Raw genomic sequence first — 14,967 nt, forward strand, 5'->3', positions numbered from 1 at the left:
CCGCCGGGCTGAGGCGGCCATGGCGAACCGGACGGTGAAGGACGCGCATAGCATCCATGGCACCAACCCGCAGTACCTGGTGGAGAAAATTATCCGTACCCGCATCTACGAGTCCAAGTACTGGAAGGAGGAGTGCTTCGGCCTCACCGGTACGGCGGGGCGGGCCTGGGGGCTCTGAGGGGGCTGTGAGGGGTTGTGAGAGGCTGTGAGGAGCCGCCCCTCGCCCCCTGACGGGCTGTTTTTCCCCTCACAGCCGAGCTGGTGGTGGACAAGGCCATGGAGCTGAAGTACGTGGGGGGCGTCTACGGCGGGAACATCAAGCCCACGCCATTCCTGTGCCTGACGCTGAAGATGCTGCAGATCCAGCCCGAGAAGGACATCATCGTGGAGTTCATCAAAAACGAGGACTTCAAGTAAGCCTGTGCACTCTCTCGTGGTGTTTTTCTGTCTGTAACTTCTCGTAATGAATAAAACGCGGCTGTCCCAAACAGCCAGAGAAACCCCAGACAAGGTTTAGCTTTCTCTTGTATGTGGTAAAATTCTTCCTAGTGCACGGCCTTCATCTTGCTTTTGAAGAGCTTGCTTTCTGTGTTGTGTAGGTTGTTGACATTGCTCACCTTTATGGTGTGTGCTGTCTGTGCTAAGGCATTTCTGCCTGAAGTACGCATAACGAGGTGCATTAATGAAGCCAGACTCAGCTACTTTCTGTTTCCCTAATCAGTGGGACTGATAAGCAACTCCTGCATGCATAAACAACCTGCACAGAGTACATGTATCTGCTTGAGTACTTGAAAGAGAAACTTATGATAGTGTACTGGTTTTCCTCAGAAGTCTCTCAGAAATTTCTCTCAGAAATTCCTTTTACCCAAACTGCTAACTGTGCAAACAATTTAAATAAGTGGAATGGTTTGCCTTTTAGGTACGTCCGAATGCTCGGTGCGTTGTACATGAGGCTGACAGGCACAGCTATTGACTGCTACAAGTATCTTGAACCGCTCTACAATGATTATCGAAAAATAAAAAGTCAGAACAGAAATGGGGGTAAGCAGCCTTATGCTGTTACGATTTCTTGATGCCTCATAGATTGCCTCTTGTTAGAAAAATGTAACATGATAGGGTTAAATATTCTCTTTTAGTAATACAGCTTAAAATCGGGGAAAACATTTTTCCCCATGTTCATTCTTTCCCCAGTGCTCATTCTTTGGCTAGTTTGTTGCTGATCTTCTTGATGTGTACAAACAACTGCCTTGCTTATTTTGCTTTCTTCACGTGCTTGTGTTTTCTGTTGGACACTGAAACTCAGTTCCACAAATACCAGAGACACCACTCTTGTGAGCCCTGAGCACTACTAGTCCTAGTATATCCTATGCATTGTTTCCCATTTCTGCAAGACAGATCTAATGATTTCCCTTATTATGATTTTAAAACTGTTATATGTACAGCACCCTCAACGAAGTTGAGGCTCATATACATTGAGGGTGCGTTTCATCTTTATCAGCTAGCATTAGTCTTGTCTTTTAAATTCTTCTTTCTCCCCCGCTAGAATTTGAGTTGATGCACGTGGATGAATTTATTGATGAACTACTCCATGAGGAACGTGTCTGTGATATCATTCTGCCTCGATTACAGGTTCGGAAAAGTGGATGGTCTAATTGCATCAGATCTAGTAGTTGTATCAGCTACTGGCTTGTTGCTTGAAGCTGTGATTCAGGCCCTTAGGGCATGTACAACGGGCACATCAGATGCCTCCTTAGGTGTTTGTTCTTGAGCTATGTAAGATAAAGCCGTAATTTCTTCTAGAAACGGTATGTTCTGGAAGAAGCTGAGCAACTCGAGCCTCGTGTTAGTGCTTTGGAAGAAGATATGGATGATGTAGAATCTAGCGAGGAGGAAGAGGAAGAAGACGAAAAGGTTAGTGACCTATTTGCAGAGGGATTGTTTAAACCGCTGCTTGGATGGATCACCCCAGGCTTTGTGGCCTATGAGAAATGTTTGAGGGGAAGCCTCAGAAAGCTGTTTACAGCTCTTACCTCTTCCCTTGATAGATTTTCATATAAGCTGCCATTGATAATATTTTAGACTCTAAGGTGCTTTGTCAAGCTTTCCTGTCTGCTGAAACTCACAGATCTGGATCTGTTCTGTGCTACCTAAATATATTCATGTCAGTTGCCTTACGTATATAGGGGAGAGGGTGATGATGAAAGTTATGGTGATGATCATAGTCAGTTCTGAACAACAAATAAATGAAGTACAGCACAAGTCCTTCAGGACTTAAAAAAAAAATAAATAAATAATGAAACAACAGTTACAGAAATATTTTTCCCCACTGCTTCCAGCTGGAGCGAGCACCCTCTCCTGACCACCGCAGAAGAGGCTACAGGGACCTTGATAAACCTCGCAGATCTCCAGCTGTGCGATACAGGCGGAGCCGGAGCAGGTCTCCACGAAGGTGACACATGGCTCTTTTTGAGCAATACTTTTACCTATAAAGCTGCAGAGGGCAAAGCATGCAAGTGACAATTCAGCAGAATCTCCTACACCTAATTCCTTTAGTCACTTTCTAAAGTAATAAGTTGTAGTACACAGTTGCAGTCAACGTTAGTCTGTACCTTTCCCTTGTCCTTCAGTAACTCTTGAACTTGCTGGCCAATGTTAGCTAAATCTGACAATAGAATGAAGACAGTAAGGGGAACCAAGTGCTTGTTTACACGTAAGCCAAAGGTTGGAGAGAAAATCCAATTATTCTTGCTGGTAGTAAGCCAGAAAAAATCATGACTTAACTCTTCAGCTCACTGCATGGGCCAGACCAGAAGCATGCACTGTCTCTCGGGCATTGGGCCAAACAAACACTAGGAATATGGGAAAGTACAAGGGAAGCTGTGGTACTGTTGCTGGGGAATGCACAAAATGAAACTGCTGGTTCTGTTTTTGTTTTTTTTTAATGACTCTTTCTCCCCCATTACAGGCGAAGCCGCTCTCCAAAGAGAAGAAGGTATTATTTTATTGTATTATTTATTCTTTGTGTGTTTTTAGTATGGCTATCTTATGAGATTCTTTTCTCTCAGTCCATCGCCACGCCGGGAGAGGCATCGCAGCAAAAGCCCAAGACGACACCGGAGCAGATCCAGGGAGAGGCGCCACAGATCAAGATCTAAATCTCCAGGTATTTCTGTAGTTTACACATTAAATGTGGCATGTCTTTATCAGAATATCCACTGCAAGGAAAATCTATGTTATGGTATCAAGAAGCTAGTTTAAGTGGTAAATCTACCTTATAAAGCGATTAGTTATATGAAGGCATTGCTGGAGAACTCCTTCAATACATACCAAATTGCCTTGAGTGCATTTTTCAGGTATTTGACTGCCTAATTAAAGCTAGAGTTCTGCTATTATCTACAATACTGTCACCAGAAGCAGATTGCATTGACAAAACAAAAGAATTCCACAGTCTATGGAAGTAATCGTTACTTTTTTTTTTTTTTAATCTTATAGGGCACCACCGTAGTCACAGACACAGAAGTCATTCCAAATCCCCTGAAAGGTAATATTTCTTGGTGTATTTCTTAAGAATGACTTTACAGTTGTAGGTGGTCTTACGAGTGTCACTGAATCTTGGGAACTGAAGATCTTCTTACAGTGTTAAAGCATTTCATGTGGTACCTCCTCCTGTGTTAATAGTAAAGTCATTATCCATATTGGACTGCAGAAAACACTGAACCACTATAGATCATGTTGATCTTATGACAAAGCACTAATCATTGTTTTACATAACTTAACTGTTTTCTGTTTCAGATCTAAGAAAAGCCACAAGAAGAGTCGCAGAGGGAATGAATAATGGTAACTCCAGCAATTTGGGGACCTGGAAGTATGGTCTAATACTGTCCTATCCGCTTTACGGGACAGCTGAATATGTACTGGCTGCTTTAGCAGCTCATTTCTTTAGTCCATCTCCTCTTGTATAAGTGTTTTTGTTTCTTTGTTTTTTAACTAAAAGAAAGCTAAAGATCCTCTTTAGGTAGTTACTTTCTTACTCTTGTGATAGAAGTTGAGGATTGTTTTTAAAGTGTTTTTCTCAAGACCTGTAAAAGTCAGTGAAGAGCAATAATAAAAGGGAAGCTGTCTTTAAAGGAGTCTTCTGGTTTCTTTTGTAATACTTCTACATTTCTAATTGAAGCTGGCTTTACTTTCAAATCAAGGTGATGTTTTGACTAACAGCTTCTGCATTAAATTACTAAAGTTAGAATGTGTTTAGGTCGAACAGTGAAGAACTATCAGCCTAAAATATAGTAACCCTCTATTACAGAAAAGGAAGTGATGCTATGAAAATCCAGTATGCTTACTAAAAGCCAAAGGTAACTTAAACCTGCTCTTTAACACAGAGCTGTCACTCGTTCCTTTGTACAAATCATCCGTAAGTTTAATGATACACTTCTGATACCAGTATCAGACAGTTCAAAAGTGTCAAGTAGAAAATAAAGTTTTTGCCTGAAAAGCATTGTTAACAAGTACAGTTAGAGACAGTAAACTACTACTTTGAACAGAGTATTTATGGCCTACCTGTGTCACTCTCCCACAATAGCTCAGCTCTAGCATCCCTCAACATTAGCATTCAGTGAAACCCTGTTTTTCAAATGAAAAATACTCAAGTTCTTACTCAAGTTACAGTTCTTAGTACACTTAATGACATATGGCAGGAACACAGTTGTGCTAAGTCCAGTTTGTATCACCCCTTTATTCGTAATCTTGCTTCAGGAGCATAGGCAGCCAGTTTTATCAGCTGAATGCTACATAAACATCCCAACTTGTCTATCTTATTTTTTCCACATACTGCCAAATGAGTCTTGACAATACAAAGTAGTAAGCCAAATTATTTTATGGAAGGTCTGTTGTAGAGTTACCTCATTGTACAGCTTTTTTTTTTTTAAGATAGTTTTCATATTAGTTTAGAAAGGGTATAAACAGAAAAGGTGTACATTTCCCTCAGATCAAGTATTCTACAAGAAAGACAAGCCTGCAAATGGCACAGGGAAAAACATGCACTGATTGTATGTCTCATTTTAAATGAGATGAAAGATGACTAGCTTTAATACCTAAATATAAGTTGTTTTTGTTATTCTAATTACAGTCAAATACATACAAATAGGGAAGAGGAAAAAGTCTTATATCCTTTTTTTTGCAGTTTTATTTTTCTTTTAAAAAGTTTTTTGGCACTACATAGTTCTGTAAAGAATAGAAGTGACAAATTTTTAAACACATGAAATCCCTTTCTAATTTTATTTTTTAGAACAATATATATAAAGTCTGAAGCAACCAAAGTATGAATACAGCTAATAGAAAATAAAGAACTTAATTTTAAAAATTCTCTCTCTTTACAGTTTATCAAGATAAAACAAAACACAATTCCCCTTAAAAATAGGGTAATAAAATAGATGAAATTTGTATCACTTAGTTTTGTGATACTAGTAAAAACTATAGTTCGTATCTATGTACAAATGATACAGTTTAAAAACAGTCTTAAATAATCTTGTATCTAAACATGTTGCATTAAGATTTTAGATCAGAACCTGAATTTTTCCTCCCCTCCCCCACCCACCCACAACCCCCTTCAATTTCACTTTTTCTGTTGAATGTAATTCAGATTCAAGTGTGGGTGTCCTTGAGACAGAAGCGAGAACCGCTGGTTACTCTGCATCAGTGGACCAGCTAAAAGAAAATGGATTACAATTACTTCAGCAAATTAAACACATTTAACAGTGCTTGGCTACTTTAAATGCATTAATCTTACTTAGCAAATAAGTAATTTACAAGACTGACACAAGTGCTATCTGAACAGCTAACCCATTTAATGGGACAATGCAGTATTACTTGGATGCTATCTCCAACACTCCCTCAGAATTATCAATACATCATTTTGTTTCATTATTTCAATCTCAGCTAACAAAAATAATTTCACAATTTTTAAATGTGGGTCTCAATTGGAAACCTCACTACATCCAACAAATTAGATTTTGAGAAAAGGATTTGGTGCCAGTATCTCATTTTACACAACGTGACCCAGCAACACAGCAACTGCAAGTTTCCAAGTAAGATTTCAGCCTGGTTTCTCTCTTAGCAGAGAAAAAGGTCGTTTTCCTACTGCCTTTCCCAATCCTGCAAGATGCTGAACACCTTTACCTCACTAGCATTAGAAAGAGTTGAGATAAAGTCAGTTCTTCAATGCTCCCTCAATAACTGAACCTGATGCAACTTTGAAGGTAGCACTGCTTTGACTGCAGTTGGACCAGATAACCTCCAGAGGCCCCTTCCAACCTCAATTACTCTACGGTCTTGTAAGTTGTAAGCTTTCACGTCTGTAAGGCATTCCACAAGCAATGTACAGAAGTCAAATGAAATGAATCAGCACAAAATTTTCTTCAAATTCTTAACATTCATGGGCAAATCATCTTAACCTCTAGCGAAGCAGAGGTGGCTCTACAGTGAGACACCAGCAGTGGAAGAGGAAAAAGGCTGGAAGTGCAACAGAACACAAGCTGATTCCAAATTTAGAAGGATTTAGCCCCTTCCCTCCCACAAAGATTTGCATCCATCCATACAGGAAGCCGAAGTGTTGATTTGACTTGGATTCGCTATGGTTCCAGGGAGCCTAGGCAAGTGAAACATGATCCTTGGCTTTTAAAGCCTTTGAGACAGTAAAGAGACATGTTGCATGAGCTGTTGATTCATATACTAGTTCTAGTACCTTGAGGGTAGAAAGGTTTGTTCGGTGGATAGCTGGCATTTCCCTGCTGCATGTAGTTCTGAGGCATATTGTAAGGCCACGCTCCTCGGAGGAGAGGAAAATGGGTAGGGGTCCCATGGTCCCAAGGGACAGAAGGAGGGTTCATTTTACCAAACTGTCCTTGGAAACCCTGATCTATTTTTCAATTGAAAGGGAAAAGCACATTGCAAGTTGAAATAATTAAACAGTAAGTCACAAATACAATTTACATCTCATATAACAGTTTGCAGGGGACTTAACGTGATTAGTCTGACGTGCTATTATTTTTTATTTTTTTTAATATACATAATAAAAATTACCACCTAAATTAATTCATTATTCACTATAATGGGATTTTATTGGAGGGGAAGACACAGGATGAATCAATATGTGGAATCGAGACCTACAATTTCACACAAAAATAAATTAGACTGTCATTCTCGTGACAAAAAATACAAGTTCTGAACAACGTTATTAACATCTGAGCCCACACAAATCTTCACTATCACTGACGTGTGACATGAAAGCTATTATCCTGCAAAAAATAACTCTCAGAAGCTATACACTGAAATCCCACTAATACCTGTATGCTTAAGAAACTCAATACATAGATCATACAGATCATTGGACCAACTTAAAATCCATTTTTAGAGAGAAAGATAAGTACACAAATTGTAAGCTATTTCATTTCACTGCAGAACTTAGCATGAGAAATCAAGCATCCAAGGAGGCAAGACACACAACAGCTTATGCCAAATGTTGTACTATTAACTCTGCTCTTTTTGCTCATAGCTCCCAGTTTTGTAAGATACAGCAGTGCCTGCTAATTTAGAAATATGATCAATGTACATTTAAAAAAAAAATAAAATAACAGTAAGTCAGTTCCCTTTCAGATTCATCAGAAAACTTTTAGACAACTTTCATTAAATAGAAGCAAGCTACAGGTTTCAAAATTGTAACTTCTATACCATAAAACATGAAGAATGGATTTGGAGTAAAAATAAAAAGGTCATCCCCATCTGAAACTTCTAATGATCTTACTCCTGATCAGATTGTCTACTGAAAAGAAAGTAAAGTTTCTCATTCCAATTCAAGGTTACGTGAGCCAAGGCAAAATTTTCCATGAACTCAGTGTTACCAACTTGTCCCAAGCAAGTATGAAAGCAGGCTTCAAACAGAGCAGACAGCTCATCTTCACTGTGTGCCTACCCAGCAACCCCACCTTTATGGCATCTAAGCCATAAAGGCAACAAAGCTGATTAAAATACAAGAAGGAAAAATAGCACGACTGAGTACTAGGAAAAGGAGTGCAATAAGATTGGAAATAGATGGAGCTGATTGAGGGCGAAAAAGCACTGAGACCGACAGCACAAGAAATCTGGAAAACCTGCTGTGCAGGCAAGACAGTAGTGGAAGCAAACAATGAAACAGAGCAGAAGGAAAAAGACTGAAGACAGAGACTGACTGGACTACATGATGAAAAATGGGACTAGTTAAGGGAGGAAGGAAAACGGAGGAGAAATTAGGATTCAAAGAGCTAGTGTGCAAGAAAGCAGCTACCCAAGTAAGGAGAGTTGGCTTGGAAGAAGGTACTGGAGAAAAAGTCAGGGCTGGGCTGGACATAGAGGAGAGAGGTGTCTGGACAGAGAATTAAGATCAGAAGTGGTGGATGGTTAGGGACAAAGCACACTGAAAGCTCAGCACACTGGCAGCAGTTCCTGTACCCTCTAAAATACACTCTCCACAAAGCTTCAAAAACAAAAACATGCATCTCTTGCACTTCAACAAATGTATGAAAAACTCACTGGTGCATTGCATCTCATTCAGTGCTGTTGACTCACATCTGAAAATCTAACTGTTGCTGCCAATTACTCTGTTAGTGCAGAGAAAGGCTGTGCAGGAGATTTCCCCAGTTTCCATCTCTTCTGATGAACAACTGCATCAGCATGTTATATGATGGATATATACATATATATATATTTAAATATAGGAGGAGTTAAAATAAATCAAGAGACCATTATTATGCTTTAAAAGATAACAATTCAGGTTCAAGGGCTGCCACATTTTAAGTTGCTTAGAAAACTGTGGGCTTTAATTACCAAATATTATTTTTCTAAGCCTCAAATATAGATGTGTACTTGGCTTTATTCTTACGAGGCAAAAGGCTGTTGCCAACCTGTTGCAGTGGAAACATTTATGATGTATTCTCAGGAAATAACATCAAGATTAAGGAAGTGAGGCAGGATAAACTATAAGAGGAATGACTGCATAAGACCACGCATATTGCACTAAATACAGGGGGACAATACTCAGCTTGCACAACCATAATTCTGCCAGTGTTAACATCATAGCTGCGATCTCAGCATTCATCTAATAATCTATGTAACAACATAAATGGAAACTGCATTTGTAAGCATGCTCACAGAAATGTACTTTAGACTCAAACAATTACTCAAATGTTGCTCTGTTGAATGCATGTTTTCTCATGTGTTGCACAGCCATTAACGGCTGATAGGACCATGCCTAAAATTTTACAGAGATCCAACTTGCGTAATTTTTTTTCCTATAAAAATTATAGGAAATTAAGACAATTAAGGTAATGACTTAGTTTCTTAAGCATCTTTTTTTTTTTTTTTTTTTAAATGTAAAACAAACTGGAAGAGTTAGCTGTTTCTGTAACACTTAACATTTGTACACAAAGTGTGAGAGGTTTGATACAACAGAGAAGAATTACCTGAATTCCCCACAGTGCCATTGTTCACCAGTGAGTTTGGAGTCACAGGATTGTGCCAGTGTCCCTCATGAGAAGTGCTGGGGATTCCCATGGGCCTGGCAGCAGGCTGTGCAAAGATGATACTGGGATCATTCAAGCTTACACTGCTCTGGTTATTTGCGGTGGTGCTGCTGCCAGATCTCATAGAAAATGGAACATTTGTAGAATGAGGAGGGTTACCCGGTGCAGAGTGAATAACGGGCCCGTGAATAGGCCATGAAGTGTTAGGAAGCTGAATTTGGTGGTGATGGTGCATCTGAAGTAGTCCCAGGTTATGCAAGGTGGAATACTGACCTGGGGGAGATTGGGGAAAGTTAAACAAAGGCAGCTGGACCTGATGGGGTGGCTGTGCACCCTGCTGTGGTTGTGGAACGTGCTTAGACTGGGATATTGGTTGTGGCTGAGTCTGGTTAATGGAGGCTGGCTGAGAGGAATTCTGTGTAAATTGTTGAGGTTGTGGAGAATAAGATGATTGATGCGAATCAGACTGGAGGGGAAAAAAAAGTATGTATTTCTGATTAGTTCACTATCTATGTAATGGTGTTTTTCTTTAATAAGCAACCAACTTATTAGATTATTTATAAAAAAGGCAGAGCACTCCCCAGCAACACCCCAACTACTAAGTCCGACATCCTGGTGGTTTAAATAAAAGCAGTTCAGCTGACATTCTTTTTCCCCAGCAGATGACTTGGCCTGCCAACATGGCCCATCCCACCACCAAAATCATCATTTTAAGCAAACATTACCCACAAGCTCTTCATTAGACTCCTCACACATCTGTTTCTGATTTTTTCATCAGTGCCTTCCCTACACTGTTTATTTACAGCCCAGAACCTCATTAAAGAGGTAACTTAGTTATAAACAACGTTGTTCTTATTACTACAGATAGTTTTGTAAGTGATTGAAAAATAAGTTTCAAATATTTCTTTAGTTGTTATATAACCTGTTAAACAAGAAATTGAACCTCCTAAGGCTCAGTTTCAATCTCTATATCCTGATGTCATGTCGTGGCTGAAGGAACAGAAACAGCTGGTATTGCAGCATTTACAGAGCTCTTACAAAGTTTTCCCTTTCACCAGCAACAGAAACAGGCATAAGCCTACTTCATCTGTTTGGTGTTACAGCTAAACAGAGAAGCACTTCAAGAACTCAGTTGACAGGGAAAGAAGTACCCCAGCTTATCTGCAGAAATTTATTACTGGTATTAATGTAATTTGTTTTTAAACACTCAGATGAGACAGTGATGGCATGAGAAAGGTACCTCCAAAGAGAGATTCATATGTGAGATGTCTGCCTAGGTCAGAGATGATTATCTGATTCTCAGATTTCCATCTTCCCCTAGAGGTGCTTGCTTCCCTCCACAGACTACAGCAGACAGCTAAGCTCCAAGTCAGCTGCTGTCAAACATCTGAAGTTAAAGGTCTCAGCAGCTTGTCACTACCCATGACTGCTCTCCTGTTTAAATTGGCAGTTACTTTTCTTCAGTAACCAGTAGGTCTACAGCACTTCCCCACGCCAGCCATTCAGTGCGTTACATTGAGCAGCATGCTGTGTCTTTGCCTAAGCAAAGCTGAAGCCAAGAAGCTGGCATTGCTCCCTGCTGCTCTTCCACCTGTTTCTGTTGTAGTGCCTCCTGTACCTTTCTATCATCAAACAAGGAAGAGCCTTCTTGCAAATATTAAATTATCACAAGCATGTATTGGACATGCCAGCAACAGGAGAGGAGGAATGTTAGGCTCCAGCCTCCACGTCTGCTTCTGCAGCCCTATTTTCTATTTTCTTTCCCTCTTGATCCACTAGCATTCCCCCTTCCTATCCTCAAACAACCCTAAGCACACATTCTCCAAGAAATCCCAGCCAAATGACAGCCATGTAACACATGCACTGAGTCCAAGACATCCAGATGACACAAGACTGTGCACATACACTGGACCTACTGCGTCTGATGTGTCTACGTGAGTACCCGCATGTCTAGCTTCAATTTCCCAAGCAGAAATAGAAGGCTCCAGAGATACTCCTTCATTTAGGTTAGGACTGTATCAGTCCCTACTTAAATGATGTTATAAGGTCTGTTACTGGAGCAAACACTCCAATAAATGCCTCATCAGTTATGAAATACTTTACACCTCAAGTAGTAAACTGAACAAAGAGCATTAGGAATCAGCAGCCCCAATTACTACATTTGCTTACTTGCCAGCTTCATGAGCAGGCACAAGTTTCTCATGCTACTAGCTTAAAATTACTAAGTTTCCACTGTATTCTATACTTCAATAACATTAAATGTTAACAGCTGTATTTACTCAAATACCCTCTGCTATCTATCACACTTCGGAGCAAGTTAAACACATCTTATCTGCTTCTATATACACTTGAACAAGTTCCGAGAAAACTACCAAACATTCCCCCACTGTCCTGTTTGCGCTTCTAGTTCATGCTGGCAGACTATTTCCCTGTATAACATCTGAATTGAGCAATGATTCACTCATGTTCCCAGTCTGTTCATGGCAGTCCCCTCAGACAGTTCTCTTTTTAAACCAGAGAATCGTGACAGTCACGAACCTAGATCTCTAGCACATTAACAATAAGCTGAGCTTTACTTCCCTTTGTGATTCCAGAATGTTGCCAGAATAACTAAGCACAAGACTTCAAAACCCACCCTAACTTAAATTTGACAAATAGTGAAGCTGACCTTTCAGAATTGAGATCTCCTATGAAATGTGACTATACAGTTTTCATATTGAAAGACCATGAACAGTCTCAAAGAGACACTGCTTTATAAATCAAAGTTTCATTAACTGGCAATATAGAGTGCAACGTTGTCATTATAAAGTCCAGAATCTGTTCAAAAAATCTGGGCAAACCTATTCCTAGTGCAGCCCAGGTTGCTGGTTTGCTAAAGCTTACTATGATACTGTAGCTAATAGGAACTTACACATTCTGATGACTGTCTAGTACGCAAGGGTCGTTCCACTTGCTGCTGGCTTACAGTCACTAGCTGTGAATTTACCATGCTTCGGACCAACTGGGTGCCTAATCAAGGAACAACAAAAAAAATTAAATAAAAACCACAAGGTTATGGATTACAGTATGAACACAGAACTGGGAGTCAGTGACACTGTAAGTCTCATGTGACACAGTGTAGGTAAATCACTTTAACCTCTCCTGCCTTTAAGGGGAAAACTTTCCATCTACTGGTAACAGCTGACACCAGCTAAAGCCAAAATCTAATTCTGTGTAATACAAATCCTAGCATGAACAAGGTTCACTTTGCTAACTGGTGGGAGTGCTCCTTTACACAGGTTTCCACGCTATTGCTGAGTAGTGGGATTTCAAACAACATTGACCAAAAGTTTCTGCTGTTGCCAAAGAGGAAAAAAGGAGATATCAGGATACAGAAGCAGCAAGGTTCTCTCCACAGTTCATTTATCATGTCTTTCCCTACTTTTCAAGTACCATGGACCCCGAAGGACATAATTTGAATGGGTTTGCAGTTAGACTTGTCTCTAAATACCAAAAATAATTTCAAAACTGGATTTAGTTTCTTAATGGATCTGTATGCTTTTAGAAGTGATGCTTAAGACCGCTGATTTTTTGCTAAAATACATTTACTTACTTCTCACAGATGATAGAGGGTTAGCTAACATTTAAGAAACACTTAGAAAAGGAAATGCATTCAATTATTACTATGATTACTACTTCTAAATGCACCCACTGAGAGCGGAAGTCAAATAATGCAAGACTCTGAAGGCTACACTTACTGCTGAGTATGTTTTTACCACCCATACAAAGGTATTACTTCTCTTGAAGAAAAGCACCACTTAATCTAAAAGCTGTATTTGCAATGACTGAAAACATTAGTTGCAGTTCACAAGTTAATTACCAGGTCTGAATAGAAACCTAGAAAGAAGGGATGTCAGAACTTTCAGACAATACTAAGAACAAAAGCTTTCCATACCTGGCACACTACTATTTCTCTGTCGGGTTTGCTTGAATTCAGGACAATCTCGTCTAACATGACCCACATCTCCACAGATGAAACACCTCTTCTCTCTCGTTTCTCTATCTTCTTCTTTCACTTCTTTTTCATCATCTTTCTCATTCTCTTTTTTCTTCAACCTGAATGATAATTTTTTATTAGCACTATTATAAAAACCACAAAGAAAAATGTCCGTTGAGTTGTTAGATTGTGCAAAGGAAGCTGTTACATAACCAACAGCTGTACCAACATGTAAGTACTTCAGGAATACCAGAAAATTATTAGTGATCAGGAACCAAGACAAGAGGCAAAGGTCTTCTTCAACACAAGGGCTCTAGGATTATTGAATATTAGTACCGTTTTATGAGCTGTACATACAATTTGAGAGAGAGTCTGTGTGGCTGCACTGTGGCAGCAGTTTTTGTGAAGAACAGATCACAATCTCAAATTTTAACTTTTAAAACGTTAGCTTTATGTATTACTTACCTCCTCCTCTTTGGACAGTCTTTCATGTAGTGACCAATTTTTCCACAGACACGACAACATCTGTCATTGGGTGCCAATTCCCCATCTGTCAGCACTTTCGAGTCAAAAAAGTATTCCTATCAAAATGCATCAGACAGATACAATGTATAAACCAGTCACTTAAAAAGACTGATAAATGAAAGAATAACAGAAAGCTTGCCTCTTCTTTTGTTCACATCTTGTGAGTCTGTTGGGTTTTTTTAGCTACACAAATAGCTACAAAAGCTCTTAAAGCTGTTTCTGGGTTTTAAAGCTGATTTTGCTGTTTTCTGCAATACTTAATGCCATACAGTGAAAAGACAACAAAACAAAACACCAAAATAAGCTTACTCCTCGCCAAACTGCCACGAATACCCATCCACCACCCAACTACTCCTGTGAATTTTATACCACAGAAGCCCAATACTAAGCAGTACATTTTATAGAGGCAATGCATAATTACACAGATTAAGTTGATAAAATCGATAAATACATACAAGAGATTTTCTCTGGACACATCATTTTAGTGGTCCGAGGAAAGTTAAAAAAAAAAACCTAAAAACTATGAAAACTTACAGCTTCTCTTCCAACAGTTGGGTAGAACGGGGTACCAAATAATTTCCTCCCATTGATAAATGCCTTCATTATGAAATTGGTCACTATTGAAGAAAGATAAAATTATTAGGAAACAGAAAAGGCACAACACTTTAGAAAACAGTAGCTGTTAATGATTAGAAGAAATTAATAGCTTACTTTTCCTAGAGACTCCAGCACCAAGATTATGATTCAAGTCAAAAGGATCTGTGTAAAAAAAGGGGGAAAAACAAATCTGAGTTGAAAAAATGTAATGCAGCATAACTTTTATTAACCTAATTTTTATTAACAGCACTTTAAAGATGTATAATTAAAAGTCTGGAGTCCAACCTCACTTAGTAAGCTGTAGGACTTGCAATTTTT

The 14,967-nt window shown here is 39.3% G+C and overlaps 2 protein-coding genes across 6 annotated transcripts in view; one reads left to right on the forward strand and one right to left on the reverse strand.

Annotated features, from left to right (window-relative positions):
• Positions 1 to 13: 13 nt before the first annotated feature.
• Positions 14 to 4,127, forward strand: PRPF38A (pre-mRNA processing factor 38A). The gene is made up of 10 exons (XM_027463410.3): positions 14 to 149; positions 254 to 413; positions 920 to 1,041; positions 1,544 to 1,629; positions 1,801 to 1,911; positions 2,337 to 2,449; positions 2,966 to 2,992; positions 3,066 to 3,163; positions 3,493 to 3,541; positions 3,793 to 4,127. The coding sequence occupies exons 1-10, from the start codon at positions 20 to 22 to the stop codon at positions 3,833 to 3,835; spliced, it is 939 nt and encodes a 312-aa protein (XP_027319211.1). The 5' UTR covers positions 14 to 19; the 3' UTR covers positions 3,836 to 4,127.
• The window catches only part of TUT4 (terminal uridylyl transferase 4), a 46,349-nt gene continuing 34,359 nt past the window's right edge, over positions 2,978 to 14,967 (reverse strand). For 3 of the 5 annotated variants that reach the window (XM_038183194.2, XM_038183195.2, XM_038183193.2), the window contains 8 exons: positions 14,764 to 14,811; positions 14,587 to 14,669; positions 13,993 to 14,108; positions 13,486 to 13,646; positions 12,463 to 12,560; positions 9,492 to 10,017; positions 6,740 to 6,913; positions 5,158 to 5,703 (listed from right to left, as the gene is read on the reverse strand). In XM_038183194.2, the coding sequence (XP_038039122.1) occupies positions 5,612 to 5,703; positions 6,740 to 6,913; positions 9,492 to 10,017; positions 12,463 to 12,560; positions 13,486 to 13,646; positions 13,993 to 14,108; positions 14,587 to 14,669; positions 14,764 to 14,811 (1,298 nt within the window). In that variant the 3' untranslated portion in view covers positions 5,158 to 5,611. Of the gene's footprint in view, positions 3,216 to 4,557; positions 5,704 to 6,739; positions 6,914 to 9,491; positions 10,018 to 12,462; positions 12,561 to 13,485; positions 13,647 to 13,992; positions 14,109 to 14,586; positions 14,670 to 14,763; positions 14,812 to 14,967 lie in introns of those variants that run through there. The other 2 variants (XR_011811180.1, XM_038183196.2) reach the window with 2 other exon arrangements.

Source organism: Anas platyrhynchos, chromosome 8 (genome assembly GCF_047663525.1).
Source record: "Anas platyrhynchos isolate ZD024472 breed Pekin duck chromosome 8, IASCAAS_PekinDuck_T2T, whole genome shotgun sequence".
NCBI lineage: Eukaryota > Metazoa > Chordata > Aves > Anseriformes > Anatidae > Anas > Anas platyrhynchos.

Bases quoted from the DNA above. Each gene is read 5' to 3' on its own strand.
- PRPF38A (XM_027463410.3), top strand. From the start codon at position 20: ATGGCGAACCGGACGGTGAAGGACGCGCATAGCATCCATGGCACCAAC. The intron at 2,450-2,965 runs GTGACACATGGC...CCCCCATTACAG, and splicing joins CGGAGCAGGTCTCCACGAAG to GCGAAGCCGCTCTCCAAAGA. The intron at 3,164-3,492 runs GTATTTCTGTAG...TTAATCTTATAG, and splicing joins ATCAAGATCTAAATCTCCAG to GGCACCACCGTAGTCACAGA.